General features: G+C 38.0%; 1 protein-coding gene across 1 annotated transcript; it reads left to right on the top strand.

Annotated features, from left to right (window-relative positions):
• Positions 1-3,499: 3,499 nt before the first annotated feature.
• RBP2 (retinol binding protein 2) lies at positions 3,500-13,168 on the top strand. The gene is made up of 4 exons (XM_054386083.1): positions 3,500-3,572; positions 7,723-7,901; positions 11,387-11,488; positions 13,115-13,168. The coding sequence occupies exons 1-4, from the start codon at positions 3,500-3,502 to the stop codon at positions 13,166-13,168; spliced, it is 408 nt and encodes a 135-aa protein (XP_054242058.1).
• The last annotated feature ends 14,309 nt before the right edge of the window (positions 13,169-27,477 follow it).

Genomic DNA, 27,477 nt, shown 5'->3' with positions numbered 1-27,477 from the left:
CATTCAATCCTTTCATCTGCAACCTCGAGTTCTGAGGCATCAAAAGATTCCCTAATATACAGGGCCACCCCTCCTCCTCTTCTCCCTTGCCTGTCTCTCCTAAAGAGCTTATAACCCCCCAGTGCAGTACTCCAATTGTGAGAATCGTCCCACCACGTTTCTGTAATGGCAACTACATCATAGTCTTCCTGGTGAACCAAGAGTTCCAGTTCCTCTTGTTTGTTGCCCATACTGCATGCATTGGTGTACATGCACTTCAGCTGGGCTGCTGATTTCACCAGTTTGTGTGGTCCTCCCTCCTTTCCAGGGAGACTGGTTTCCACACCCACCCCCTTCAGACCTAGTTTAAAGCCCTCCCAATGAGTCCTGCCAACCCCAGTGCCAGCACCCTCTTACCCTTTCTAGATAAATTCAACCCATCTTGGTCCAGCAGGTCAGGTGCAGTAAGAGTTGCCCCGTGATCAAAGAAGCCAAAATTCCGCTGCTGGCACCATCTCCTAAGCCAACTGTTGATGGTGTGGGTTTTCCTGTTCCTCTCAGTGTACACCACAGCTGCTGAGGGAACTGAGCAGAACACCACTTGAGCTCCTGCCCCGTCAATTGATTTCCCAAGGGCCTTAATTTCCTTTTTAATCTTCCTGGTGCTGCTCTTTTCAATTTCTTCACTTCCAGCCTGAATTACCAGCAATGGGTAATAGTCAGAGGGCTGGATTAGTTTAGGTAACCTCTGGGTGATGTCCTTCACCCGGGCCCCAGGTAGGCAGCACACCTCCCTATGGGATGGGTCAGGACGGCATATGGGTCCCTCTGTTCCCCTCAAGAGAGAGTCTCCAATAACTATAGCCTTTCTCTTTTTCTTTGTAGCACTGGTCCTTAAGGTTTGGGGGGGCTGCTTCGTCTTTGGTATCTCCTTGATCGGTTCCTCTACAATACTCTCATCCACATTGCCCTCAGCCTGCAGAGTCTCATAGTTATTGCTCAAGGGCAGCGGGGGAGGGGAAGAGGGTCGGGGTGCATTCCCTTTGCTTCCCCTGACAGGGACCCGTATCCACCCTCCACTGCTCCCCTCAACTGGAGAGGGTTTCAAAGCCTGTTCCCACATATCCAACTCCCTTTCACATTCTTGTATGGTCCTGAGCCTTGCTACTTCTGCTTTCAGCTCAGCCACTTCATCCTTCAGCTCAGCTACCAAATTTAAGAGAAAATTCACCTGGTCACACCTGACACAGGTGTCTCCTTCACCCTCCACACCAAGTGCCAGGCTCGAACACTCACTGCAGCTAGAAGCCTGAACACCAGCATGCTTGCAGAGAAACTCAGTCTGAGAACCTACTGCATGTTTAACACCCTTTGTCCGAGTTGCTACCATGGTAGGTACCTGCAGACAAGAGATCTTAAGATCAGAGATTTTATTGAGGGTTGTGGTTTGGTTTTGTTTTTGTTTTTGTTTTTTTCCCCCTGTACCCTGTCAGCTGACCTGGCACATGCAAGCAGGCAAGAAGCCTACAGCTCACCAGCCAAAATGGCGTCGCGCGCTCAGCCCCGCCGGGTTTTAAACATTCCCGCGGCTGACGTCACAATCCCGAGCAGGCACGCGAGAGGACGACCGCTGGTTGTCGCTCTCTGCCAGGGGTCTTTCCGCCCCGCAAACCCCGAAAAGAAACGAAAAGAGAGAGAACCCAAAGCAGGCACAGCGGACCCAGTGTCGATCCTGATCAGCTCACCAGCCAAAATGGCTGACATTGCTTACAAAGCTGACTTTGAGTGGTTGTGATTTTAATGAGAGAAGCATAACTTTTCTTCTTGTTGTTTTTGTAGAATATTTTAGTACATGCATAAAATGTATAAATAATAATAAACCATTGATTCAATGAGGAGACTAAGTACTCCAAAATATGTACTACCAAACTTACTGCATAAGTATTACATAGTATCACCACTGAACAATGTTTTGAGCACAAAGGTCTTAAAATTTCACTGTCACCAAAACATCACTGGTAGTGTTTTGTCTAGAAATTAGTAAAGCAGAAGCAAAATCAGTCCAATAAATTGTGTTTTAAATGAGACATACATTTTAGAAAGCCACTCTGCCAGTTTGAAGATTTAAAACAGTGAATACCAATTTCCCTGGGTAAACCAGTCTGCAGACAAACTATATGCCGCAGTTAAAAAAACTCATATCTGCCTATGTGCATTCACATTGGAATTCGCCTCACTTCAACTTTCAGTCACTGAAGTTCCCTGAGTCTTTATCTGATGTGTGATTGAAAACCCTCTTAATATCTAAGGTATAGGTCAAAATACTTCTTTTCCTTTTCTTAAATTAACTCCTTAAGTATCACACAAAAGCATCTTAAGAACTCAGGTCCCAGAAAATCTCAACTTAATTTTAGCATTTTTCTTTTTTTAAATCCCTGTATAATTTTTAGGCATTTGTGGAATTTTACTTCTTAAGATCAACAACTCTTCAGCTGACTTATTTCTGAATTGGAGTTGTAGACCTTAATATTTTTCTAATAACATTTCTAATAATATTTCCATTTAAAGAAAAAAAAAAAGAGAGAAATAAAAGTCATTTTGGACACTTGATCACTTCAATTATTGTATCTATAGAGCTTTCTGTAAGTTATCTTGCCTAATTAAAGCCAACATCTAACATTAATTTCTTTTAGTGCTTTTAATTCTGATAAAGTCCTGCTACACATTCAAATTCTCCTTTCAGGCACATTCTGAATGTGCTTCTGTGCACAACTGAAATCTGTTCTTTTCTCCACAACAATGCTATGCTGCTGGATGAAAAATACTTTTCTAACACAAAAAGCTATATTTCAGAGTTATTAAAATTAATTTTGGAAGTAGATATACTATTATTGATTTCAATTTACTTTACATTTCCTAGATTAAAACTTCAGTTAAATTAAAACAAAAATATTTAAGTGCAGTTGGGAAAAATGCAGCTACTGGTACATAAATCAAAGCAAAACAAAAATATTTTAAACAGAAATATTCCTTTTTCTGCCCTGCTTTGCACTTATTGTGCGTTGAAGACTTCCACCAGTTTTAACTGGGAGCTCTGGGTGTGTCAGCTCTGTGAGAGACTGGCTCTTCTCAGGGAAAAGTGAGACAGGGAAAGGAACTGAAAAATAGAATTCACCTTGGAAATTTTACCTTTCTTGTACAATTTGCCACCATGTTCAATATAGTTCAAAGGTATCCCATAATAGCTAGTAGTTCTCTACAAAGGTGACAGTAAAATCTTATCCTGCATTACTACATATTTCTGAAAGTGCTCCTTGTCTGTCAGCTGTTCATCTGAACTTTATTAACAAAGGCAAAGTTTTCTAAGGTTGACACTCTGACCCTTACACTGTATTATCTAGAAAACCATAAACCTTATTTTAAAAGATATGAAAAGGTTTATAAAGCATTCTCTTAACAGATTCTGTTTCCAGTCTCATCACACCATTTGATCTGAAGTTGGCTTTCAGCTCTTGCCATCATGCCTGCAGATTACAATGGGACGTGGGAAATGGAAACCAATGACAACTTTGAAGGCTACATGGTTGCTTTAGGTAAATGAAAAAATCCATATAAAGAGAAAATATTTCAGTTATAAGTAAAAACTTTCCTTAAGGAGACTATTTCTGTAGTGGGTGGCATAATGTTTCTGCTAATCATTAAAAATCAAGAATTTGTTACCTGCTTATAATTACAGTGATCTAAGGATATAAGCAAGAGAAGACTTTCAGACAAAGAAATTAGGCTTTCAGATACAGAAGGTCTTTTTTCTTCCTGGTGCATACTTACTTGTAACAGTTAAGCCACAAGCTGGCTGGCTCTGTCAAAGAGGAATAGGATATTCTATACCACTAAAGCAACAATAACATTTAATATTTAGTTAGTCCTTTGAGCAAGTAGAAATTGTATGTACCAGTTGCATTGTAAAGGGGATAAAAACCTTTAAAAGCATTTAAAGATAAAAGGGCAGATATTTCTGAGAATTTTTGTGGGAGTAATCCTTACCCAACAAGAAGACTTACGTCACAGGAGTTCTTAAACATGTTTAGAGGGTTAACTAAGCTTTAGTTCACTTGGCTATGACTATCATTGGTGGCAACAATATATACGTACATGCAGAGAGAGAAGTTTAGTCAACTTTCATTTACTGCTTGTCAGCCTCTTTGTCATTAGAAGCCTGATGGCTGCAATTTGTGTACCCATTGTGTAGGATATTAAGTATACACTTTGTAGATGCTAGAGGACCAAAAAAGTTAACTGAATGCAAGCAGAATTCTCATCAGTTCATATCAAGATCAATTTATGCTATTTGTAGATTTTTTTTATCCCCACACTGACAAATCCAATTTTTTTAATGACTGGAAATAATTTTATGAGAGAAATGTCTTCTTTTGCTGCACCTGTTATTTTCCATATAAACTGACTTTCAAGAATTTTTGTTCTCATAAAGTTATACACTTTTTGCTCCAAGTCGTTATGATTATGCAAGTCCTGTGCAGGAAATTCTTCCTCTACTTAGGTTAGCAGAGATGCAGATTTTTAATTTGCTGAAAAGGAGAAATAACAGAAGACTCAACATTTTTCCAGAACTTCTTCTTGAGAAGATTGAATTTGCATTGAGAGAACAGTTATCGCCTTTCCCTCACTGAAGTAATATAGCTGCATTCCAAATACAACAGCAACAAAACAAACAAAAAAAAAATGAGTCAGATTTATACATGCTTGAGAAGTGTAATTGTGAGAATTGGGAATCTTCTTCAAGCTCTGCTACATCACAGATGGAGGGCATAAAGGACTTATTGCTTCCTTACCACATATGATGTCTATAAAAGTTACCCAGGAAAAGCAGCCATTGGAGTTGGCTAATTTAACCTAGACTGGAGGAGTCTGTCTGGCTCTGAATTGTAAATTAGCATGTGGCAAAATTCAAACCTGCATTTTATTTTTATGCTTCTATTTGACAGCTCTCAGGGGGTAAACTTGCTCTATGCCATTCTCATTCCCAGATGTCTCATTGTTTTCTGTCCAGTAGTCACTGATTTCTGCCTTCTTTCACTCTTCTTTCTCTGTCTTTCTACAGTAGTGATACTGATACACAAGAGCTTTTTCAGGCTAAAGCTGAGATAGGATTGTGGCTTCTGCTTTGTTCAAAAGGTGTTGAGTCAAGTCAATGGAAATTCAAAGAACATGGTTGCTCAGACTCTAAAATATTTAAATGAGCTAGTCCACAACAGTTCCTCATTACATGTCAGTGGCATCCTTACAATCATTTCAGTCAGTAAATAAATTATTGCATTTTTATTACTAAACCAAGTGAATTTTTGATCCCTTTCTGATCTCATATAGCCCAGTAGAAACTGGGAGAATAATGGATGGACTCAGCCCACATTTGGGTTTGGAATAAGGGCTTCCAATTCTCAGAAGACTACTTAAAAAGAGATAGTAACAATTCATGAGAATAAAAGACCTTGACCCACTCAATAGCCTGAAACAAAGCGAGAGGAAGAATGTGTTAAAATAAGGTATAAGTATTTTTCCTGGGAAATACTTGATTCATTGCCTACCCTTGGCAGACTGTACTGGAGAGGCAGTCACTCAACTTTCTGATAACATTTTTAGACTGCTTTCCCAACAAGATGCCAGCAAGTGGTTGGAATAAGGACATATCTGCACCAGTTGTTTGGATCTGGCCCTTCAGAAGTAGATCATGATTTATTGTATACACATGCCTATATATACTATAAGTTACACTAATTAAATACTGCCAATGAATTAGTTAGAAAAGGCCAACATCAAAACCAAGGCAAAAATGCCTATTGCTATAGGTGATTCTCAGAGATCACATGGATAGGGGGAAAGAGATTCTTCTTCTCCATTTCTCACAATTTTACATGTGGCTCATATTTTAGGTATTACAGTGCTCAGGTTTTTTAATTCATCCACACTTTAAATTCTACACTTTAATTAAATAATAGTGTTGCCCTTTAAGCCAGAAACTTTGTTTTTTATCATACGCATGTTACAAAGTATTTTAATCTACTATAATAGAACAATATATCATTTTTATTGCTTGTATTGTACAAAATGCAGTTATGAAAACCATGCTTTAATAAAACCTCCCCCATTTTTTTTCTCCAGGAGCTAAAAGACTAATATATTAGCATTTCTTTAGAAGTCTAGAGGCTTTTGTTTTTTTCCTCAGAGAGAACTAAATTTTATGTTACCTGGCCATAAATCAGATCCAGACATAGTGTTAACCCACCACAGCTGATAAAATATACCCCAAGAAGCCTTGAATGTAAATACCAAAGAACATTATTCCCCTGTTAAAAAGTCACTTTTTTTTCCAAACCAATCCTCTTACACAAGTTGATTAGTACTTCAGAAGCAGTATAATGAATCTACGAAAAGAAAAAGGGCTCCATTAGTATGTGGCATTGCTGAGCTGACAATGATTAACTCACATGGTAACCACTAAAAGATGGCAAACAAACCCAAAACATTATTCAGTCTCTTGCAGAAGCATGTGAAACTATTTCATTTGCATATAGCACCATAACAAAATTCACTACCAGCTGGTCAGAAATATTTATTGCAGATGGTAATGCAGCTGGTGTTAGGTGAATTGTCTGGGGCAAACTGTCATCTTAGTAATATACATTCTCCTTTTAGCAACTTTCAATGTATTCAGTTGTGAACAGTTGTTTACATCATAATGTTAGTCTTCATCATGAGCAAAATCAGGATGATAAGGAGATCAGAACTGCATAAAATATTGACAGAATAGTAAACAGAGACTGTCAAATGCTGTAATTTGATACTTTTTTGACTTTCAAATTTGCATTTGTCTCCCTTTAACATCTAAACTAAAATTTACTTTTGTGGTAGCTGTCTAACAAAGGATAAGTCAGGCTTTTATTTCATTGTTTCTTTTATGTTCATTAGTATAATTTTAACCTCTTGTATACTCCCACAAATTACAGGTTCATTGTAAAACTAAGATGCCAAAATTGAGGCCTTACTTATTCTAACACACTAAAGGAATAGTAAAATTCTATTCCCTGCTCACTGCAAGAGGGTTGGACTAGATGATCTTTAAAGGCCTCCTCCAACCCAAACCATGCTACAATTCTATGATTATTCTGAGATCCTTCTTTTCAGTCATAGCGAACGCTTGTAACCCTGCAGGACACATACCAGTACCTTCACATGCCTAAGAGCTACATGATTTATACTGCATGTTTTGAAAAGGGAGTGGCTGCCAAGCATAAAATGACAACAGCACTGCAAGCATGCCACAGCTTTATGTGAATGAGGCCAAAAAGGACATGTCAGTCTTAATAGACCCTATTTCACATTTTCCAAAAACCGTGGAGATTTGTATGATGTAACATGCCACCATCCAGTCACTACTGGTTGTATGTTGTAGCTCTGCTCATAACATTTCCAAAGGTATCTTGTTAATACATAAGTTTATAACCAGTGAAAGATCCTCAAATTGAAAGCTTATTTTCAAACAAAAGATTATTTTCATCTGAAATGTTCATCTCTGCAAATTGTTGCAGGTAAAAGCATCATTTGAGTAACTGTGTTCTACATCAGGTGTTCGCTGTTTTTCATTATGTGTAAATATAAGTGCTGTGGGGTTTGATTTTTGGTAGCATACTGGAATTCTAACTGTGACACTCTCCTGATTTTTGGCAGGTATTGATTTTGCCACTCGTAAGATTGCAAAACACTTGAAACAAACAAAGGAGATTGTTCAAGATGGAGATAATTTTAAAACAAAAACAACCAGTACTTTAAGAGACTATCACCTTGATTTCGCTGTGGGAGTGGAGTTTGAAGAACACACCAAAGGACTGGATAACCGAACAGTAAAGGTAAAAAAATGGTACCAGCACCAGGAGTGAGCAGTTCTAAAATCAGCTGAATACATGGGAAAAAAACAACCCAATATTTTACAAACATTAGAGGATTTTAATAAACTACAAATAATTTGCATCTTGAGACAGTTTTGTTTCCTGCTACAAGCATTTATTATACATGCAAATCAGGATGGTGACTCAGATATGTGAGGACAATCGTTAATTACATGTTGTTGTAATAGGGAATTTTCACAGCTTTTCTCTGATACACCTTTTTGTACTTACAAAACAGACTGTTTTCTCCTCCTTTTCTATTCTGCCTTGGTGAGGCCACATCTGGAACATTGTGTCCCGTTCTGGGCCCCTCAGTTCCAGAAGGACAGGGAATTGCTTGAGAGAGTCCAGCACAGAGCCACAAAATGATTAAGGGAGTGGAACATCTTCCTTACGAGGACAGACTGAGGGAGCTAGGGCTTTTCAGCTTGGAGGAGAGGAGACTGAGGGGTGACCTCATTAATGTTTATAAATACATAAAGGGTGACTGTGAAGAGGATGGGGCCAGGCTCTTCTCGACGATGCCCAATCACAGGACAAGGGGCAATGGGTAAAGTTGAGGCATAGGAAGTTCCATGAAAATAGGAGGAAGCGTGAGGGTGACAGAACACTGGAACAGGCTGCCCAGGGGGGTTGTAGAGTCTGCTCTCTGGAAGTATTCAAGACCCACCTGGGTAAGTTCCTGTGTGGCCTGGTATAGGTGATCCTGCTTTGGCAGAGGGGTTGGACTAGATGATCTCTCAAGGCCCCTTCCAGCCCCTAACATTCTGTGATTCTGCGTTTTCACATATGTATCTTTCTTCATGAAATATGTAGGACTTTCTCTGTGTCCATGTGACTGTTCAGTTCTGAATGGCGATGTTCAGACAGTAATTTCAATCAGAGCTTGTTCAACCTCAGCTGGACACTTTAATAGTTACACATTATACAAATAAACCTGCACTAAGCTATTACTCTAAAGGGAGCTTTGGGAAGGACAAGAAAATATTGTGAGCCAAAGACACCACAGATATGGATGGAAGAGCTACTGGCAGTGATAGACAGGCAAGGAGACTCAGCAATGCATGCTTTGATATCTTTAGCATTAGAATACTTTTAGATTAGAATTCTTCTAGGAAATTGTGGGTGTACGTTCAGACACCTTTTGGAGGGATAAGTGGACAAGGAACATTTGGATCAAAGAGCATATTGTGAATTAGCCCTTGCCCTACCTCCTGTCACAGACAGAATCAAGTAGTAAACCTGTCCCTGTGAAGCATTCAAACAAGACTGTATCCAGAGAATTCAGTGAGGGAAAGAATACATATGAGCACTAATTAAATTCACTTACAAAATTCAGCTTCACATTTCTCTATCAATGCTGTTTCTGTTGTACATTCTTCTCACCCCTAAAATAATTTAGCAAGATTCTCAAAGGTAGAAAGGACAGTGGATCTTAAATTTCCATTGACTGTTTCCTTCAGAGCCTTGCTAATCTTGTATCAGTGGCCTGTCTTTGCCATCATCCACTGATCTACCATTACCAACTTGCTCGCCAATTACCACAGTTTTATTCTTCCATTCAGCTCTCTTCCCTTCTCCAAATATATGTTGTCCTTTCCATCAGTATCTTCTCAATAAGCAGGGTTTCAGAACTTCTTGCAAAACACTGAGAGGCTGAGATCTAAGATCATTGTCTGCAAGACCCATTTTATTTAAGCAATTGGCACAGGAAATTGGCAGCATAAAAGACATGTTACATTTAAACTCACATCAGCCTTCACTGGAGTGGCACAAATTCAGCCAAAGACATTGTTTATTCACTATGGATCACTTTTAGTTCTCAAACTAACTTTCTGCAGTGTAATTTCTATGACTTCTTCCAAATTAATTCTCATTCATAGCTTTGCAAGCCATGAAATGACACAACCTATTTTTTTTCAGTATCCTAAATATCCCTATCTCTAAATTTTCTTCCTATCTCTTTCTCCAGTGCACACTAGGTGGGACATATTCCTGTGCCAGAGTTTATCGCTGCCCCAGATCTTTAGATCAGTTGAAGGCATTACTAAGGATCTAAAGACTCATTAGTTTCATCACTTGTTAAATCCATAGACTAATGCTCTTCTAGTACTCTTCACCACTATCAAAGCCATTGCCTTTCTAAGCAAAATCATTTCACTTGCAGATTCTGCTCTTCATTATCAATTATTTGGAAGGAAGGAAGGAAGGAACAATTATAACCTGTCTGTTTTAACCATTTTCCCCTAATACGCTTTTCTAAACAAATTGTGTTGTTTCTGACAAAAGGATAAGGAAAAACGAAGCATGTTGTACCATTATTCTCTGGACAGCCCTAAAAGAATTTTCTAGTGATTTTACTAACAAAACAAAGCTTCAAACACACTTCCACTGTTAGAGGAAGGTAATAAAAGTGGTAGGCAATATTTAAATGTGAAGAGGGCATGGATAATTTAAAGAGTACGTAGCTTAAAAATTCTGTAAATAAGCAAGTTATGAGATGGAATGCATTTTGTCTCATTATTAATAGAAAACTCCCTCATGAGAGAAATAAATCATCCAGTGCTGAATTAGAAAATGAATTAAGCTCCCAATACTCTTGAAGCCTTTTAATAACTGAACTTAAACCAACTGTAACTGGTCCCTGATGAGGATTTGCCTATGATACATGTTAAATGCTTCCCCAAAATACAATGGTTCAAATATTGAACAATTCAAACAAGGTTGCTTTCATCATACTCTAGCCTATCTGAGTAGAGAATTGAGCCTGTAAAGTGAACTTTTCCTTAATGGTCACCCTGCTCCTGGACAAGAATCAGCATACCAAGTACTTTATTAGCAATAGACTCAGAACTACATCAAATCGTGACATGGATAGGAGAGACCCCCTGAGATCACCCAGTCCAACTCCTCTGCTCAAGCAGGGTCAGCTGGAGCACATTGTCCAACTTATGATCGTATCTCTTTAAAGGTCTTATGGAAGTGCATGAAAAGATGGAAATAAAGTTGTGGTATGAGACATTAACAGATTTTTTTATGCAAAGCTAGGAAGGTGCTAGCACAGCACTAGTTGGTGTAAGGGCCCAGATCTTTGCTCATGAAACCTTATAATGTTTTTATTAATGGCTTTAAACAAAAAGAAAAAAAATACCATTTGCATACATTGCACAAGTACCTGTTAATTCACTCAATGATTCACTAGTTAGTATGAACATTTCATATTCAATTACGTGAAGAAATAAGTGGAAATGACAATAAAGCACTATAAAAGTTTCACATCAAAATGCTGTTGTCATTTTGAATGCATTCAGGTTTTGGTTCATTCGAGTTTTCTTGGAAGAAAGATCGAGAATGGTAGGAAACAACTGTAATTGTGTTTTCTAATTTATTGATGAGCTAATGTTCATGTATTTTAAACTTTTTGTTAACACATCTGATTTGTGCAGACTCTAGTGACCTGGGATGGTGACAAACTGATATGTGTTCAGAAAGGTGAAAAGAGCAACAGAGGCTGGAAGCATTGGATTGAAGGAGACCTACTGCATCTGGTAAGGGCTGTTGTACTGATACACAGCACATAACAGAGACTGCAAGAACAGTTTTCCATTTCAAAGGGTTTGTTACTTGTTCTGGTTAGAATGGTCTTTATTTAGAGAGCTCTGATCTCTGAACTCTAAGGAAACTCTCCCCTCTGCTACAAGTGAGGAATGCTCAATTTCTTTCCATCTGCTCCCAATAAGCCATAGCCCTGCTAGAAAACCTAACCAACCAACCAGATTAAAAAACAACAACAACAACAACAACAACAACAACAAAACAAAAAAAAAAAAACCAAGCCAGCCAAACAACACAAAAATCCACCAAGAAAAACCCCACAAAAACCTCAGTATGGGACAGATTGCAAGAAATTGCAATTATTTTTGGTTTTGTTCTGAAAGAAGAACTATGTAATTTTAGCACACTGTGCTGTAAGATCAGAAACCTCTGGATAATCAAGAGGATCCTGCAAACAGCTTACAATGCAATGATTTTGTGCTACTACCATAAAAAAATCAGAACATTCATACATCTGAGTTAGAAAGCTAGAGCCCAAAGATAAAGGAGGTGAGTCCAAGTGAGGCCTGAAGAGCATGTTCAGGAAATAAGGAGCCACAGAAGTTCAGAAAGATTTCAATGTAATAGACACATAATTATTATGATTCCAGTTTCTCAGGAAAGCAATGAAGACACAGGCATGATAACGTTGAATGGTGCAATAGATGAGGGAAGAAAGATTACGGCACATTGCTCTATCTCATTATTTGCATCTACAGATCTATTCCTTCACAATTTTACCCTACAGATAGCTGGCATGGCCAATGACATTGACTCAAGCCTACATGCTTGGAAGGTCAAAGAAATTAATTAAACCTCACTATCTGCCTCTTAACTGAAAGCCAACTGTCTAGTACACCTTTTCAATGCTGTTTTAACACATACTCAGAACTCACCTAAAAAAGCTGCTACCTTCTGGCACGAGGATTCAGGCTAAGACTGAATAGAGACAGAGACTAGGTAGATTTTAGAACAGTCTTCAGAAACTCTGTGGCAGGTTTGGTCAATTGCTGGCCAAAAAGCCAGCTTCAGCTCACTTCAAAGTCTAATTTGGCTGGCTAACCAAAGTGTCTGCACAACAATGTACAGATGTGCCACTTTTAGGAGGTCATATGCAACACTGGGCAAAAATGGTGTATTATTCTCATCCCTGAAAAATAGCTGGGTGCAACTCTGAAGCAAACGCCCTCATCTTTTTAAAGCATCCTCTCTTTTTGTTTTGGTCAAATTTGCTTATTTCATTGCTTCTCATGAATTATGAGGTAACACGTGAATTACAAACTATTACAGTATATTGTTTTAATAACAGAGTATGAAAAAGCCTTGCATTAAACAGAAATTTGTATGCATGTTTCATGTTTGTCTTAGAGCTCAATTAAATTGTCAAATCTAATTACTGCAACACGTAGTGTGCACCTGCTGATTGGTTTGATCTACTACATTATTCTTTCTCTTCTCTTTTTCATAAGTGTATCTTTCCAGTGCCATGGCACAGTTGTAGTAATATCTGGTGGGATCTGCTGTGTATGCAAAATACAACTTATACTACTCTTTATTTTCTACTTGTTTTAATACTGCAGGAACTGACATGTGAAGACCAGGTGTGCCATCAGGTATTCAAGAAGAAAAAGTAAAATTGACCAGAAGGACACCCAAACCTTCATCACACTGTTATCCTGTTATGTTTTATTTAAAAAGAAGAACCAAGCCATATTTGCAGTAACTCTTTGACACTGTTCTGCCATTGCCTTTTGTGCCCATTTATGGAAATAAACGCATTCCATAGAAATAACATCTAACAGCTACAAACATCAGAAATTCCTTTGCATTTCAATCTGGAGTTAAATAATAGTAATTTTCTTGCAAATAATGCATTCCTGCATCATTGTAATCATTTACAGAGGAATGTCCTTTAACAACAAGGCTGAAAATCAAGTCACAATTATCTCAAGTACAGTATATCTCTCCACAGTGCTGTAATATCATAAAATATTTGGATGACTGAGTAAAATTGGGTATTCATTAGACTGTTTCTATTTAATTTAGTCATGGATCACTAAGTCCACAGTTCCAGGCAACAGAATGGCTCACTGGACACAATATATAGCCTTTCACATCCAGGTTATTCATTTAAATTTGTCCTGGGTCTATAGCTGCCAGAAGTTATCTCCTGATACATGTCTCATGGTCAGTATGAAATGCTGTAGCTCCTTAACATGACCCTGATGTGGATTGGGCAATGCTGCTAACTTCCAGTTAGAACTGGAATCCTACTAATAATCCCAGTGGTGAGATCCACTGCTTGAAGCAAGCTCTACATTCAAGAGTTACTCCATGATGTGAAAACTAAGTCATACTTACAGCTATAAAACTGCAGACTACACATAGACCCTGGACATAAAAATCATGCAACACACTGAAATCTTCACCTTGTACCTACCTTTCAAAGAGTTTAAAAGGAAAACTAATTTCTATACAACTCTTCTGAGTTTTATTGAGTCTTTTTCAAAAGAATTCATCTTCTTTGCTAAAGGCAAATTTGAGTTAACTAGGGATGGAAACTGAAATGATTTAACAAAATGTGTGCACAAGTTCAGCAGAACTGAAGCAGGGCTTGTATGCCCAAATCTTCATCTGTTTTTCCCAACTACATAAATTATTCTAATAAAATACACTGTCTTTCCTACAACCTTGCCTTGCAAACATACAAACTTTCACATTAACTTTATAGCCATTTCAGTTGTCTTTTGTCCGTAGACATCCATCTTCTGTTCAGTATGGCAGGAGTGAAAATTCATTAAACAGATCGGTGGTAAGGAACTGGAGAAAAGATGTAGAAAAGAACAGAAATGGTGGAACATATGCTTTGTCCCCATCCCCACATGCTGCTTAGCTTGCTCACTGTAAGTAGCTCAGCATTGGAGTGAGACAGGTCTCTCAGTTGAAAACAAAGTTACATCTGCAAAACCCCAAATGTGATTACTATGTCAATAATATTTACATGGCCATGGGTATAGAAGGATATCCATAGGGATATTTTTATGAATTTAACTTTGCTGCTCCTCATAAAAGTTGACCTGGTTGATGGGAGGAGAAAGGGCAGTGGCCAAACAGGTTTAGTTGGTTTATTAATGCCTCTTCCAGGACACTGGTATCAGACTTCCTGTGTCCTTCAGCTGAACAATGTTTTAATGTTCATTCACACAGAAGAAACTGCACTTACAGATGATAAACTCCTGAGTTTTTCTTATCCCTGACTTGGTTTTTCCAGGAGAAATATAGAATCATAGAATCAACAAGGTTGGAAAAGGCGTCAGAGCTCAAGTCCAACCTATCACCCAGCACCTCATGACTAACTAAACCATGGCTTCAAGTGCCACGTCCAATCCTTTTTTGAACACCTCCAAGGATGGTGACTCCACCACCCACTTGGGCAGCACACTCCAATGGCAGATCACTCTTTCTGTGAAGAACTTTCTCCTCACCTTGAGCCTAAACTTCCCCTGGCACAGCTTGAGACTGAGTCTTCTTGTTCTGGTGCTGGTTGCCTAGGAGAAGGGACCAAACCCCTCCTGGCTACAACCTCCTTTCAGGTAGTTGTAGAGAGCAATAAGGTTACCCCTGAGCCCCTTCTTCTCCAGGCTAAACAGTCCCAGCTCCCTCAGCCTCTCCTCTTAGGGCTTGTGCTTGAGACCTCTCACCAGCCTTGCTGCCCTTCTCTGGACACGTTCAAGTGTCTCAATATCCTTCTTAAATTGAGGAGCCCAGAACTGGACACAGGACTCAGGGTGTGGCCTAACCAGAGCTGAGTACAGGGGCAGAATGACTTCCCTGCTCCTGCTGGCCACACTATTTCTGATGCAGGCCAGGATGCCATTGGCCTTCTTGGCCACCTGGGCACACTGCTGGCTCATGTTCAGCCCGATGTTTAAGTCCTATTTCTAAGTCTCTGCTAGTTACTAAGATAAGCAGTATCACGGTTCATTAAGCTTTCAAAATGTTATCAGAACAAAGTGATAACTAGGAAACAAAATGTGCATGTTTTAATCAGTGGCCTTTGCTCATAGTTGGTTCTTGCCAGGGATGAGTCTGCACAATGCCGGGTTTTATAACTGCACACAAAGTCATAAAGCAAAGGGAAAGCTTTCATATATGACAGAGAGCTATCATGAACTTACAAGTGACAAGTTTGAAGATGGAAAGCAAGCATTCTTCAATTGATTCCTTCTGGTGCTTACTAGTTTTATCTAATGGATATTGTTGAGAAAGAAATTAAGTAGGCAGTGGGCACCTGAGTAGACCTTGACTAGAAGAAAACCTGATCTGGCCCTATATTTTTTCCAATTTGGCGAATTAAAATTGTAGGCCTTTTAGCAAGGAGTGAGAAAATGTGCAAGGTTTTTTACGCTCCAAAACAACATTTCCTTCCTGCACATACTGATAAGAACTTGCAGCACCCTTTACAACTTCATGCACAGAACTGGAAGACAGAGGAGATATTCATTATGTTGCATTGTAACCACTTCCAAAGGTACTCTTGTTTGGATCATATTTGTGGTGTCAGGTTAGTCTCTAAACTACACAAAATCCCTTATCTCCTTGACAGCAGATTAAATACTTGTACTGGAGGACCAGATCTCACTGGTAAATCGGAGAATGTTCATTCACATTTTTTCAGCCCTCTGGCATGCAATGCTATCTCAGCTCTTTTGAAGGATGACCATTTACATTGATTGTTCTCCTAGCAGAGAATATTACCCAAATACAGCAAACAGGAAGGGAATTTACTACCAACCTGATGCAGAAAACAGAGAAGCCTGTACTATAACAAAAGGACCTCCTAGTGAGTACAGTATCGTGCAGAATAGGTACCATTATCTGTCACTGGACTTTTCAAATAACAATGATGAAGGTGTGTGTAAGAAATGTTGATGGTACATTTTCAAAACATCCTCTGCATTGAGATGATTTTTTTCCCTAAATTTAACTAGCATTTTCTTAATAGTTGTTAGACTTCAGGCAAATGTTGTAGAATAATGTTGCAAATGTGCCTACCAATAATACTCTGTGGCTAGTTCTAAGATACTATCTTTCTATTTAGCTCTGAAGGTCAGCTACATACTATATGCACAGAACGGGTTTCAAATTTTCCAGCAATATCCTAGGTGCTCTGATGGTTTGTCACTTGTGAAAAATGCCTATTCCACTGCCATCTGGCAAAGAATCTGAGGTTTCTAAATCAGCATTTACTTTAAGATCTGATGAAAACAAATAAAATTTCACCCCCACCAACCCCCCCCCCAAAAAAAAAAAAAAAGAAAAAGAAAAGTTGTTGAATTACATTTATTTGCTTTTGAGATTTTTAAAGCAAGGGTACATATTTTCCCTTAGTGGGGAGAGATTGATAGAAAAGGTTTCATCAGAAGAACACATTATTTTCAGGTTTCACTTGTGATTGATTTGAAGGGTAGAGGTTGCAGATATTTTAATTTCAGCTTGCTGAGTACACTTGTTATGCAGATGGCCAGGATTAGAAGAAATCATTTTGTGAAATGAGATTTAAAATAAAATGAACCAGACATGCTTTTCAATAGCTACAAAAACTCTGAGAGTTATTCTCTAAACATCTCATAGTGTTTCTGTCATTAGAAAAAGGAATGCAATAGGTGGCAGTACCTATCCCGAGTTCTTAGAGGTGGAGGAATCCATGGAAAGATTAGGAGCTTTGCCTTATGTGACAGCAAAAAAGGCTCCACTTGGCATAGGAACAAACATGAAAAGCTGCTACAGGAATGTGGGCTCACACTATCATCCATACCCAAAGGCAAAAAGAAAGACAGGACAAGAATAGTGGATGTAAATTGCAGCATGGAAACATCAGGTGGGCATCAGGTAACACATTGGCACTCAAAAGATAATGAAGGACTGCAAGAGGCTGGCAGAGTTTGTGAAGTCTCTATGGTCCAACCACAGTATCCACTTTCTTCCCTCAGTAGATCAAACTGCAGTAAGAGTTGACAAAAAAACTGGCAGGAAGATCTCAAAAGTATTATATTCCTATTGCTTTAATGAAGAAAATGGCCAGAGAGATTACTGGCAGTAAGAGAAAGGCTACAGCATAAACTTATGCTTACCAAGACCAAAAAAAAAAAAAAATTTTAAGAATTGCTGGAAATTCTCTTTACCTGTTTTCATGCTGTTATACTTTGGATTGCTGCTAGGTTTAGTTTATGTAACGGTCTGTCATAGAAAGGCTTGCTAAAAATCTGATAAACCTTTCACAAAGACTTTTCCTGTAAACTGTTATGACTTCAGATTTAAACCATGTCATGGAAGTTAAATAGAATATCTCCCTGTGAAAACTGCACAGGGCATACCTTTGAACTGCTTTCAATACGCAGTGCCCTTTGCTGCCTTTTGCCACTGCACTTGAAGTCAAATATTTTTCCATTGCTTTTAATTTTTTTCACCTTTATTTCATTGATTTTCTGATTCATAGCTGTGCTCCTTTAAATACACTTGTATTTACAGCTGGGTGAGGGGTTTGATAGCCTCATTTGTTAAGAAAATGAGGCATAGGTGTCCACAGTTCTTGTTTGCCCACACCTTCGCAGCTTCTGAACCATTTGCCCAGCATAGATTGGCCACACAAATCCAACAAAGGATTAATACTCTGTAAGATACAACAGTTCTACAATTTTATATGAAAATGAAAGGTCAGATAGAATACCTTCAGTAAAAAACAGGCTACAGGCTGAACTCACACTTATCAAGTCCCAGCAAAATCACTTAGGATAAAGACACAATAAATGCCTATAACCCTGGAAACCCTTCTGCTGGAGTTCATGTCTTGATGACAATGAATTCAACCATGAGATGAAATCCATAGGAAACCAAGCCCCAATAGTTCTACTGCTCACAGTAGTATTTCTTTTATAAACTATCTTACAATATGTAATACTTTTTTCTACTGACTCAGTTCTCTGATTTTCTTTTTTCTTGCTATTTACCTCTTGTTATTCCAAAATTTGATTATCTCATTCTACATGTAGGAGAAAAGAACTTTAATGCTTAAAGAGTATGTTCTTCCTGGAGATGCCCTAAAGCCAAAGATTGCTTACATTTTCTCAATACCAGGCTAAAGCAATGCTCTTTCATCATGCCAATGCAGTAGTCCTAAAACCCAGCTGAACATTTCAGTCTGTTTTTCGTACACACCAATTCATTGATTGAAAAATTCCATACCCTATGGTCATACATTCTAAGCTGATCAGAGAAAGGCTACTGAGCCTTTATCACAAAAGCAAGTAAAGTCTTAGTACAATTCAGCTGGAATTTCAAGTGAGCCTGCAGTATTATCTCAAAATATATAATTTTATCTTTTCTCTACAGGTTTTTAATTAAATGTCAACTTCTGAACTAATTCTAAGAAGCTCTAGCTGTAGCTTGGAGCTGGGTTTACAAGTAGTTCTGCTTAAATCAGAGCACTTCTGTGGAGTCATTTTACTCTGTTCAGCCAGAGTCAGACCTGAACTGAGTCAGGTCTTAAACATCTCTTTACAACACAGACCATAGGCTCTGCGCCTGCAGAATTTAATTCATTTGAAGTACCAGTACCAGAAAAACATGTATCACTATTCACTGTTACCAATATCTGCTTCAAAGAATCAACAACAAAAAGATGTAATAAACTTCCTGAATGTTTAGGAACAAAGTTTCTAGGTTAAATACTTTTCACTTAAATGTTCAAAAATAAAAGCAGGTGCCATAAGGTAATTTATTTCTGTTATCTCAAAATAAATTTGAGAATTTCCATTTATTTATATGATATATATGACATCACATTTTAAAAAATAAATCATGAAGCAACTTAATCTAAATTAGACTCTAATTCTCTACACGTTTTTGAGAGGCCAGCATCAGTAAAAGCAGTCAAGAATAACACCTGGAAGATGGGCTTTACTGGTTATAGGATTAAGGCAGAGCTAAATGGCTCCCTTTGTGAAATAACAGCCTTGGTTCTCTAAAAACACAGATTGCTGTTTGCTACTAATGGGTGCCTTGAGGAGCATTACAGCAAATTGCTTTCCTTGATGGCATAAACTGAATACACAGAAAACACGAACACTTAGTTAAAATGTTACCACATCAGAAGTCACTAAAGAAAAATAACTGTCTTCCAGAGAAGGGCTTTGTATAATCATAACTGAACTATTTCAGTTTTTGTGAACTTGTGCCATTTAAAATGGGAAGCAGAAACAGATTTTCTACTGCCAAAGCTGATTGCATAGTCACTCTTCAGCAGAGTGAAATGAATGCTGAATGTGACTAAACCACAATGGCGGGAATAAATTAACTATTGGCCATCAGCCTGAGGGATCCATTGTGGTCTCTAATGGACATCTAGACAGTCTGGCCCTTGCCCTGATTTGGACTTTCAGATACAACACCTGCTCACAGCAACAGGGTTGTCAGACTGCTTTGGTTACACCTCTTCCTACCTGACTCACCTTGCTTAGTTTGTATGGTATCTGCATTATGATATTTTCCAGGGGCAAAGCAGGACTACAAGAGAATAATATTTATCAAAAAATTATCTCATACGAACTGGCTTAACACTTTCTATGGAACAAGTTAACCCAAAGGAATCGAAGAACTTCTATTATTATTGGTTTAAACTTCTGTGATGTTCTATTGACAAAGCATGAAGTGCAAGGCAATGAAGATGCTGGCTCTTGAGCTCAGATTCAGGTTTACAGGTTTTTCATAACCTGTTTTTTTTTTCCACAAGGATAAATCTCCGTATTCTTTTGATACAGTTTATGTTTGTCTTTTGTTTCAAAGAAGAATGTCAATCCTTCAAAAAGTCTTAAACAAAGTGGGAAAAATATTTTTGGCTTATTGTAGATCGCAATACAAGCAAACTATAGAAAGGCTATGCAGGAAAACTCTATAACTTCCCAGATAGATGTTTTTATTTGTAAGGTATATGACAGAGTTCTGTAGCTGTCCCAGTGCAAGTAATTTAAATGAGACTTAAAACATATGAGGAATCCTCCAATGAAAATTAGAACATATTTTGGCACTTCAGAATAGGGTTTTTTAAAGGCCCAAATAATCTACCTCTCATTGCCAATTAGACAGAAGTAGAAACAGATTAAAATTCTTTCCTAGAATAAATCAGTGTCACTGTATCAGATATAACAACAGTGCAATATCTACAAATCTAGGCCTGCAAAATATTTCAGGTGTATGCAGTTCTTTGTCTAGATGACCAACACAAGCAACAATCAAGATTTCTAGCTATACACGCTCTGGATCAATTTCACAGTCACGTATCCACACAGAATCACCCAGAACAGATTCAGACTAAGCAGCCCAAACCACCTTCTCAAATATCAGATCAATGCTAGAGCATTCAAGCTGCATGTTTTAGTTGTTTTCTGTATCACACTTGGACTAAAGAACAAGATACAGAAATATTTCAATCAATTGGTCTCAGACCAGTCAAAGATTAAACTGATCCTTCTTTCCTGACTGCTCCATTAGGTATTGATAATGAAAACCATTGCTATTTCTATCCTTTCCTGTCAGCTGCATCAGCAGTAATTAATCTCCACTAACTGAAGAGCATAAACATAGCCTGGTGCTTTTATTACCACTTTTCTCCCCTGCATTATAAAGATTACATATCAAAAAAGATGCCAGAGAACATCTTTAGGTAGGAGAGGAGAACTTCCATATCTAGTTCAATGATAGGTATTATTTTCTGGTAGTATTAATTCGGGAGGGGAAAAAAAGTAAATGTTGGTTTATGTAGCTCTCAATGTGTTAGATTGTAACTACATCCCCATATGGTGACATGAGCTGCAAAAAACAGCATTCCTGTCACGTCTAATAAGCTTTCCTGAATACTTAACACTAATACCCTCCTTATGAAGTTACCTGAAACCACAGAAGAATGTACAGCTTTAGTGATTATTTTTCAGACAATAATTGATATGATTATATGTTTCATAAAAATGTGCAAAAAATCTTTTTTTCCCCATACTATCATCTTAGCATAGAAAAAAATTCTCAAAAAGTCTGGTCTACACTGCAAAGGGTTATTGCCAGAAGCTTCTTTTTGTCACTGTAAGTGTAAATATGGATCTGATATAAACTAGCAAAGCCCAGTTTTTGTCTTGTCCAAATCAAATCTGCTTTCCTAAACATCAGTATTCTCTCAGACAAAAACACTGCTGGCAAAATAACAATGGCCTGCAGTGTCATTTTATATAAGCTCCCAACCTCTGTCTGCAGTCAGAGCCAGTCTTCTGAGTCCCATCTCTGAGAAGTCCTTCAAACAACTCCATCAGTACTTTCTATTACATTTAACACAATAATATTCATCAGAGTCATGAAACAGTTCATACAAAAGATTAGACAGCATCTTCCTTAAAGTCTATTTTAAAATAAATTCAGACATTTCAAACAGTGGATAGCAGCTCATTCAATTACAAACCCATCTGAAGAGGCTGGATTTTGTCAGCAGAACAGCCAAGTATATGCAGAGACATATGCAATGTCCTGTCAGACTAGATCTGCCAGAACAAACTTTTTGTGAAGGATGGCCTGGTGCAGCCCTTTGACATGTAAATATTACAAAGGAAACAGATCTTGTTGGTCAACTTGATGCCAGAAACTGCTCCTTGCCACATGAAAATATCTATGCTTAACAAAAAATGAGGAAATTCACCTTCTTTCATTGAGAGGGAGGCTCATGTTGTTTCCTTAATGGCAAGAAACTGCTGGGTAGAAATGTGCTTGCAGTTACTGTGGAGCAGCTGATCCATGTTAACTGCATTACCAGACTACAGACCTGAAGTTTATTAGTGCAGAAACTAACAGATAAGGAGCAAGAACTACACCTGTCTTGATTGTACTTAACAAAAAGATTTCTGGAATTTTGTTCAAGACAAATAAATTATCGGTATAATGAAAGAACAAAACGAAAGACAACAAAAGAAAACCCAACCCACAAATGGCCCAAAACAGGCTGCAGTTAAAAGCAGCAGTAGTAGCAGGCTTCAAAATCATCATTTAAAAAGACGCGAACAGCATTCTTTCGCAGGCAGATCTACTACAACAGTTTCCAGAGCTCAGGTCCAGACATCAATCAAGAAAAAGATATTAACAGAATCAAGGCGCCATCTAGTGGCTAATTCTTTAAACACAATGCTAAGGAAGGTATCCTCTGGTTTCCTGTCCTCTTCACCGATCATACCAAAAAACACTGTCATTATTGTAATTTTAGATCTGCACAGTAAATTGAATAACATTCTTATCACTTTTTGTTTTCAAGAATATAACTATTAAGACAACGTGTGCAGCTTAAACCATATCACGACTCTACAAGTGCTTTTAGTTTGAGAGGATTAAATTCCTAGTGAATTTGAATATTCCCATTTGAATAGCCCTATAGAAACAGTATATATCTTTTTCGTGTGTGTGTGTGCCTCAACGTAAAGGATATAACATGACATATGGGTGATTGTTACTATTAGTAAAAGCAGGGAGGGGAGAAAATGCTAGAAGTTTCAGGAGCAGCAGCATAAGAACAGTTGAACCCAAACCCTCTAAGATTAAAAGCCTAAACTTTGTTAGCTTGAACACTTCATCTTTGAGAGGGAATTTTTCCAGAAGATCTGAATGCTGCAAATTTTATGTCAAGTTCAATTTACATAATGACAAAATGGCAAACTACAGAAAAAGAGACATTCAAAGCTAAAAGCATGAACTGCTACAGTCTGAGTTTAAACTCTGAAATGTTGGACAGGGATGGTTGTAATAACTTGCAGTCTTTATCCTAGATTAAGAGGGTATATAGCACACCCCAATACTATTGAATTACATATATGACTGTATGCCTGAAAATCTTAGTGATTCAGGTTCTACTACAAACGGGAAAACAAAATAGAGCTTACATAGGATGTATATATAAATACATAGTTCCTTTTGCCTCTGGCAATACATTATTTGTGTGCGATTATTACAAAAGCAGCAAGGATAGCATTTCATGCAGCTCTCATCACTGCTTGCTCTCCTACATATATAACTTGTTAGTGTGTCATTGTGAAGAAAAAGCTTCAAATACGAAGACAAGCATTCAGTGCTACAAAGTGCCACAAAATTCTGCGATTGCTGATGAGTTACAGGGCAAACAGAAACCATGTAGCTATGCAGATCAAATCACGAAGACAGAGTGGTCTTAACCTTTCCTCAAAAAACCCCCTACAGATTACGGCCACTGAAAATTAATTTAAACAATAAAAATAAGACTGAAAAAAGAAATCCCCAAACCTGCTGAAAGAGCCACTGCCCATTTGACAGGTTTATCTTGAGAATGGTTCCATGTTACAGTCACCTTTCGGGCTTATTCTCCCCCCTACATAAATTACCCTGGCCTGAAAATAAAACCTAGTAGCAGGGTTTTGGTTTTATATACCTGGGTGACACACAAGCATTTGAGCCGGTGGTGAAACAACTACTATCATACTAGAAAACAAAAACACTGCTCATAGCATTAGATCTTGCAGGATGAGTGCTTAAGAAATAGGATCTTAACAACAAGCATGACAGCTACACTTTAACCTGATTTTCCTTCTCTTTGTTTGCTGAGAAAAATACACAACTGAAAGATACTGTCTTATTGCAGTTCCATAAAAGCAGTTTTAATATCATTACTGTTCCTTTGAACCAGATCCTACTGTTGAATATTTAGATACTAATACTGTTCAGTTCATTTTAACTCACAAATAAACATGCTTAGACAGTTTGATTATTGACATCGTACATGCAGACATTAAACCAAGGGCTGAAATACCATCTCTGCATCTCGAAAACACAGAACTGCCTCATCAAAAGAAAACAAACAACTTTGCTCATTCACAAGGCATAGTCAGTTATCAAAATCTGGCCACTAATCTTTCACATCAACTAAGTGTCTGAGTGCTGTTCTTAAATTTTCTTTTATTCCTTTTGTACACTTTCCATCTCGATAAAAAATTACTCTGTTTCAATCTCATCTAACATTAATGGAAAACAGATGCAATATATTCAGTTTTCCAGAGTGCTGGGAACAGAATATTCTGATGATTGGTAATACTATTCAACTAACATTTTTGGCAGGCTTATGGAAAACCCTATACTGAGTCATCTCCCAAGCACTGTCAAACTGTGGTCAGCCATGATAAGGTAATAATATAGAACAGCAATTACAAGTGAAACTAAATGAATATTTTTGTCACAAAATCATTAATATTGTTGTAGACATTTTAAAGTAGCTGTTGGAGTGGTACTTCTCAGCCAAGAAGTTATGGGTTTTGTAGTTCATGTTATCCCAAGACTATATTCAGGGCAAACTAAACTGCTTGCTGAAATCAGATCTCAGAAACAGTTTGACAGATATGTTTAAAGAAGAGCTGAGAAAATGGAATCAGTTTATCTGAAGCCCCAAAACTCAAAAAAAGAACATTAATACCAATGTTCAGAGAGAGTGGAAGTCATTGTAAATCTGATTTAAAAAAAAAAAAAACAGCTCTACACTTGGAATACCTGGGAGGATATATACTGCTGCATTTCCAACCACTGTTGTGGTTTCAAGGCCTGCCCTTTGCCACTGATCTTAATATAAGTGGAATCATGCCAAAATAGTGACTATGTCCTCCAGAAAAACTGCAAAGAATCAAGTGTACATAAATCAGAAGCACTAGTGGGTCAGTCAAGACCTCTCCTGCTAAGTGGTTACATAAATGACATAAAGACAGCTCTTATCTAATGAATCAAATTAACTCAGAGAAGCTGTAGCACAAGAGGGTAAAACCCTCTTTATATTATGTATAACACTTTGTTCACTCTCACTGACAACCTCTTTTTTTGTCACAGTAACCTTTTTATAGACCTCTCCCTTTGCATTATTAGCATAACTTGCTGTTCTACCACAATTCTTTATATTTTCTGCTTAAATTAAGTCTATATTAGATGCTGTTATTATTTATTTATTTATTATTATTTTCCTGTTGCAGATTTTTAGGAAGTATTTTGTGCTCCCTTATTATCTTTTAAAAGGTACCTCGCTACTGAAACTTGAAAATACAAGCTGACATAACTTCCTTGATCAGATGAAGACATCCTATACAAAAAATTCTAAACCCACACTACTGAAATTTGCAGAATTGTAAGCTGGAAAGGCAGACCTGTATGGAAGTGTCAGGGAAGATGATTTTAGGTGACTTCAAATATAGAGCTTCCAAACCTTTCTTTACATCCTGCAGTATCTATTTTTCTCTGTATGCAGCACACAGAATCATAGAAGGCCAGGTTCAAAGGAGAGAATCTGGTCCTTGGTTGGAACACAAGATTCAAGCTTCCTCGAGAAAAGCATGGTCTAGATTAGATGGGTCAAACCCCTGTCCAGCTGAATCTTAGATATTTGAGGCAACAACCATTTTTGAGACAGTTTATGCACCAACTTGCTGCCTCTGGCAGGTTGCAAATTTTGGAGAGAACGAGGTTATTTTTTGTGATATGAACTCTATGTTTTTGACAGTTCTGCTAAACATTACTTTTTTTAAAATTCCTCATTATACTAGTGAGTTTAATACTCTGATCTTTCTGTATGATTCAAGACGGTACCCAAGGTTAGTATGTTTCCAAGAGAATGAGAAGAGGCAAACACTCAAAGAGCATCTCAGACTGAAAGAGACAAACTGCTTTGCACATTTGTACATCCCTGATCTGCAGCAAAGTGAAATATTATAATTTCAGGGAGCTTTTGATTCAGATTTACAGTGGGGTTTATCTCACAGCTCTGCCACCTACACGTGTTTTATCAATCCTTACTATCTTCCAAGTTAAGGCTGCAGTGGGTTTTGTACTTCAGTTCACTGCATTGCGAGTATTAACTCCCAGCAATGAACAGCACTTCATAATCATTTTGCATATAACATAAACACCTTACAATATTATAGAGCTGACAAGCCTCTGTATATTCTAAAAGAAAGGGTCTAATGAGAATAATAAATGATAACTCCCAGAATACTTAGGGAAGTAGTAAACCATCCATAATGCTAGATCAAGATAATAAAGTTAGTCAAGCTCAGAGATGCTGGCCGTAAAGACAAGTGAAAATCTAAACTTACCCATAATGGCTGACAACATTTTGCTGCTTTTACGCTTGGGGCATTTCTCTTCTCACTTATTTTCATCAGACTTGTGGGGGTTTTTTGAATTTCAAGTATCTGTCTTTTCTGTCTTTGCTCTCCTGCAGTGAAAGTAAAAAGAGTTGAAGTAATCTCACTGTCACCCTTTTGTTTGTTTATGTCCTTCAAACTGTAAACACTCCAGGGCAATGTAATCCTTCTTACCGTGTTGAAGGATAGAGCACATGGGGCTTCTAATCCCCACTTATATCCAAAAGAGTATTTTCATCAACTGAATTTCAGTGAACATAAATATCCTCTGTGTTATTCTTCTCCTTTACACAACAAAATGTAGGAGCTGCAATTTTTAATTAAAGATGAAGCTTCAATCTGACAGCAGTGCTAGGAGAAAGCTCAACAGTGGTTTGTTTTGCTTTGGTGCTCCCCAAAATCTCACATTCCCCATAACCTTTCCACTAGATGCTGTCTGTTTGTGTTTGTCTGTTTGTTTTCCACTGAAAGGGTTGTCAAGACCTGAAACAGGCTGCCCAGGGCAGTGGTGGAGTCACCCTCCCTGGATGGATTTAAAAGATGCATGGATTTCATGCTGAGGAACATGGTTTAGGGCAGCGCCAAGTTAACGGACTCGCTCTCAAAGGTAATCTCAAAGGTCTCTTTCAACCAAAACGATTCTGTGATTGTGGTTCTCTTCTCTAGGACACCCAGAGCTCGGTAGCTCTCCACCACCATCTGCTGAGAGG

This window comes from Indicator indicator, chromosome 13 (assembly GCF_027791375.1).
Source record: "Indicator indicator isolate 239-I01 chromosome 13, UM_Iind_1.1, whole genome shotgun sequence".
Lineage (NCBI taxonomy): Eukaryota > Metazoa > Chordata > Aves > Piciformes > Indicatoridae > Indicator > Indicator indicator.
The sequence above is the reverse complement of the archived record's forward strand: the minus strand, read 5'-3'. Positions and strand labels throughout refer to the sequence as shown.

Coding starts and splice junctions, on each gene's coding strand:
- RBP2 (XM_054386083.1), top strand. CDS start 3,500: ATGCCTGCAGATTACAATGGGACGTGGGAAATGGAAACCAATGACAAC. Junction 3,573..7,722: donor AGGCTACATGGTTGCTTTAG/GTAAATGAAAAA, acceptor GATTTTTGGCAG/GTATTGATTTTGCCACTCGT. Junction 11,489..13,114: donor AAGGAGACCTACTGCATCTG/GTAAGGGCTGTT, acceptor TTAATACTGCAG/GAACTGACATGTGAAGACCA.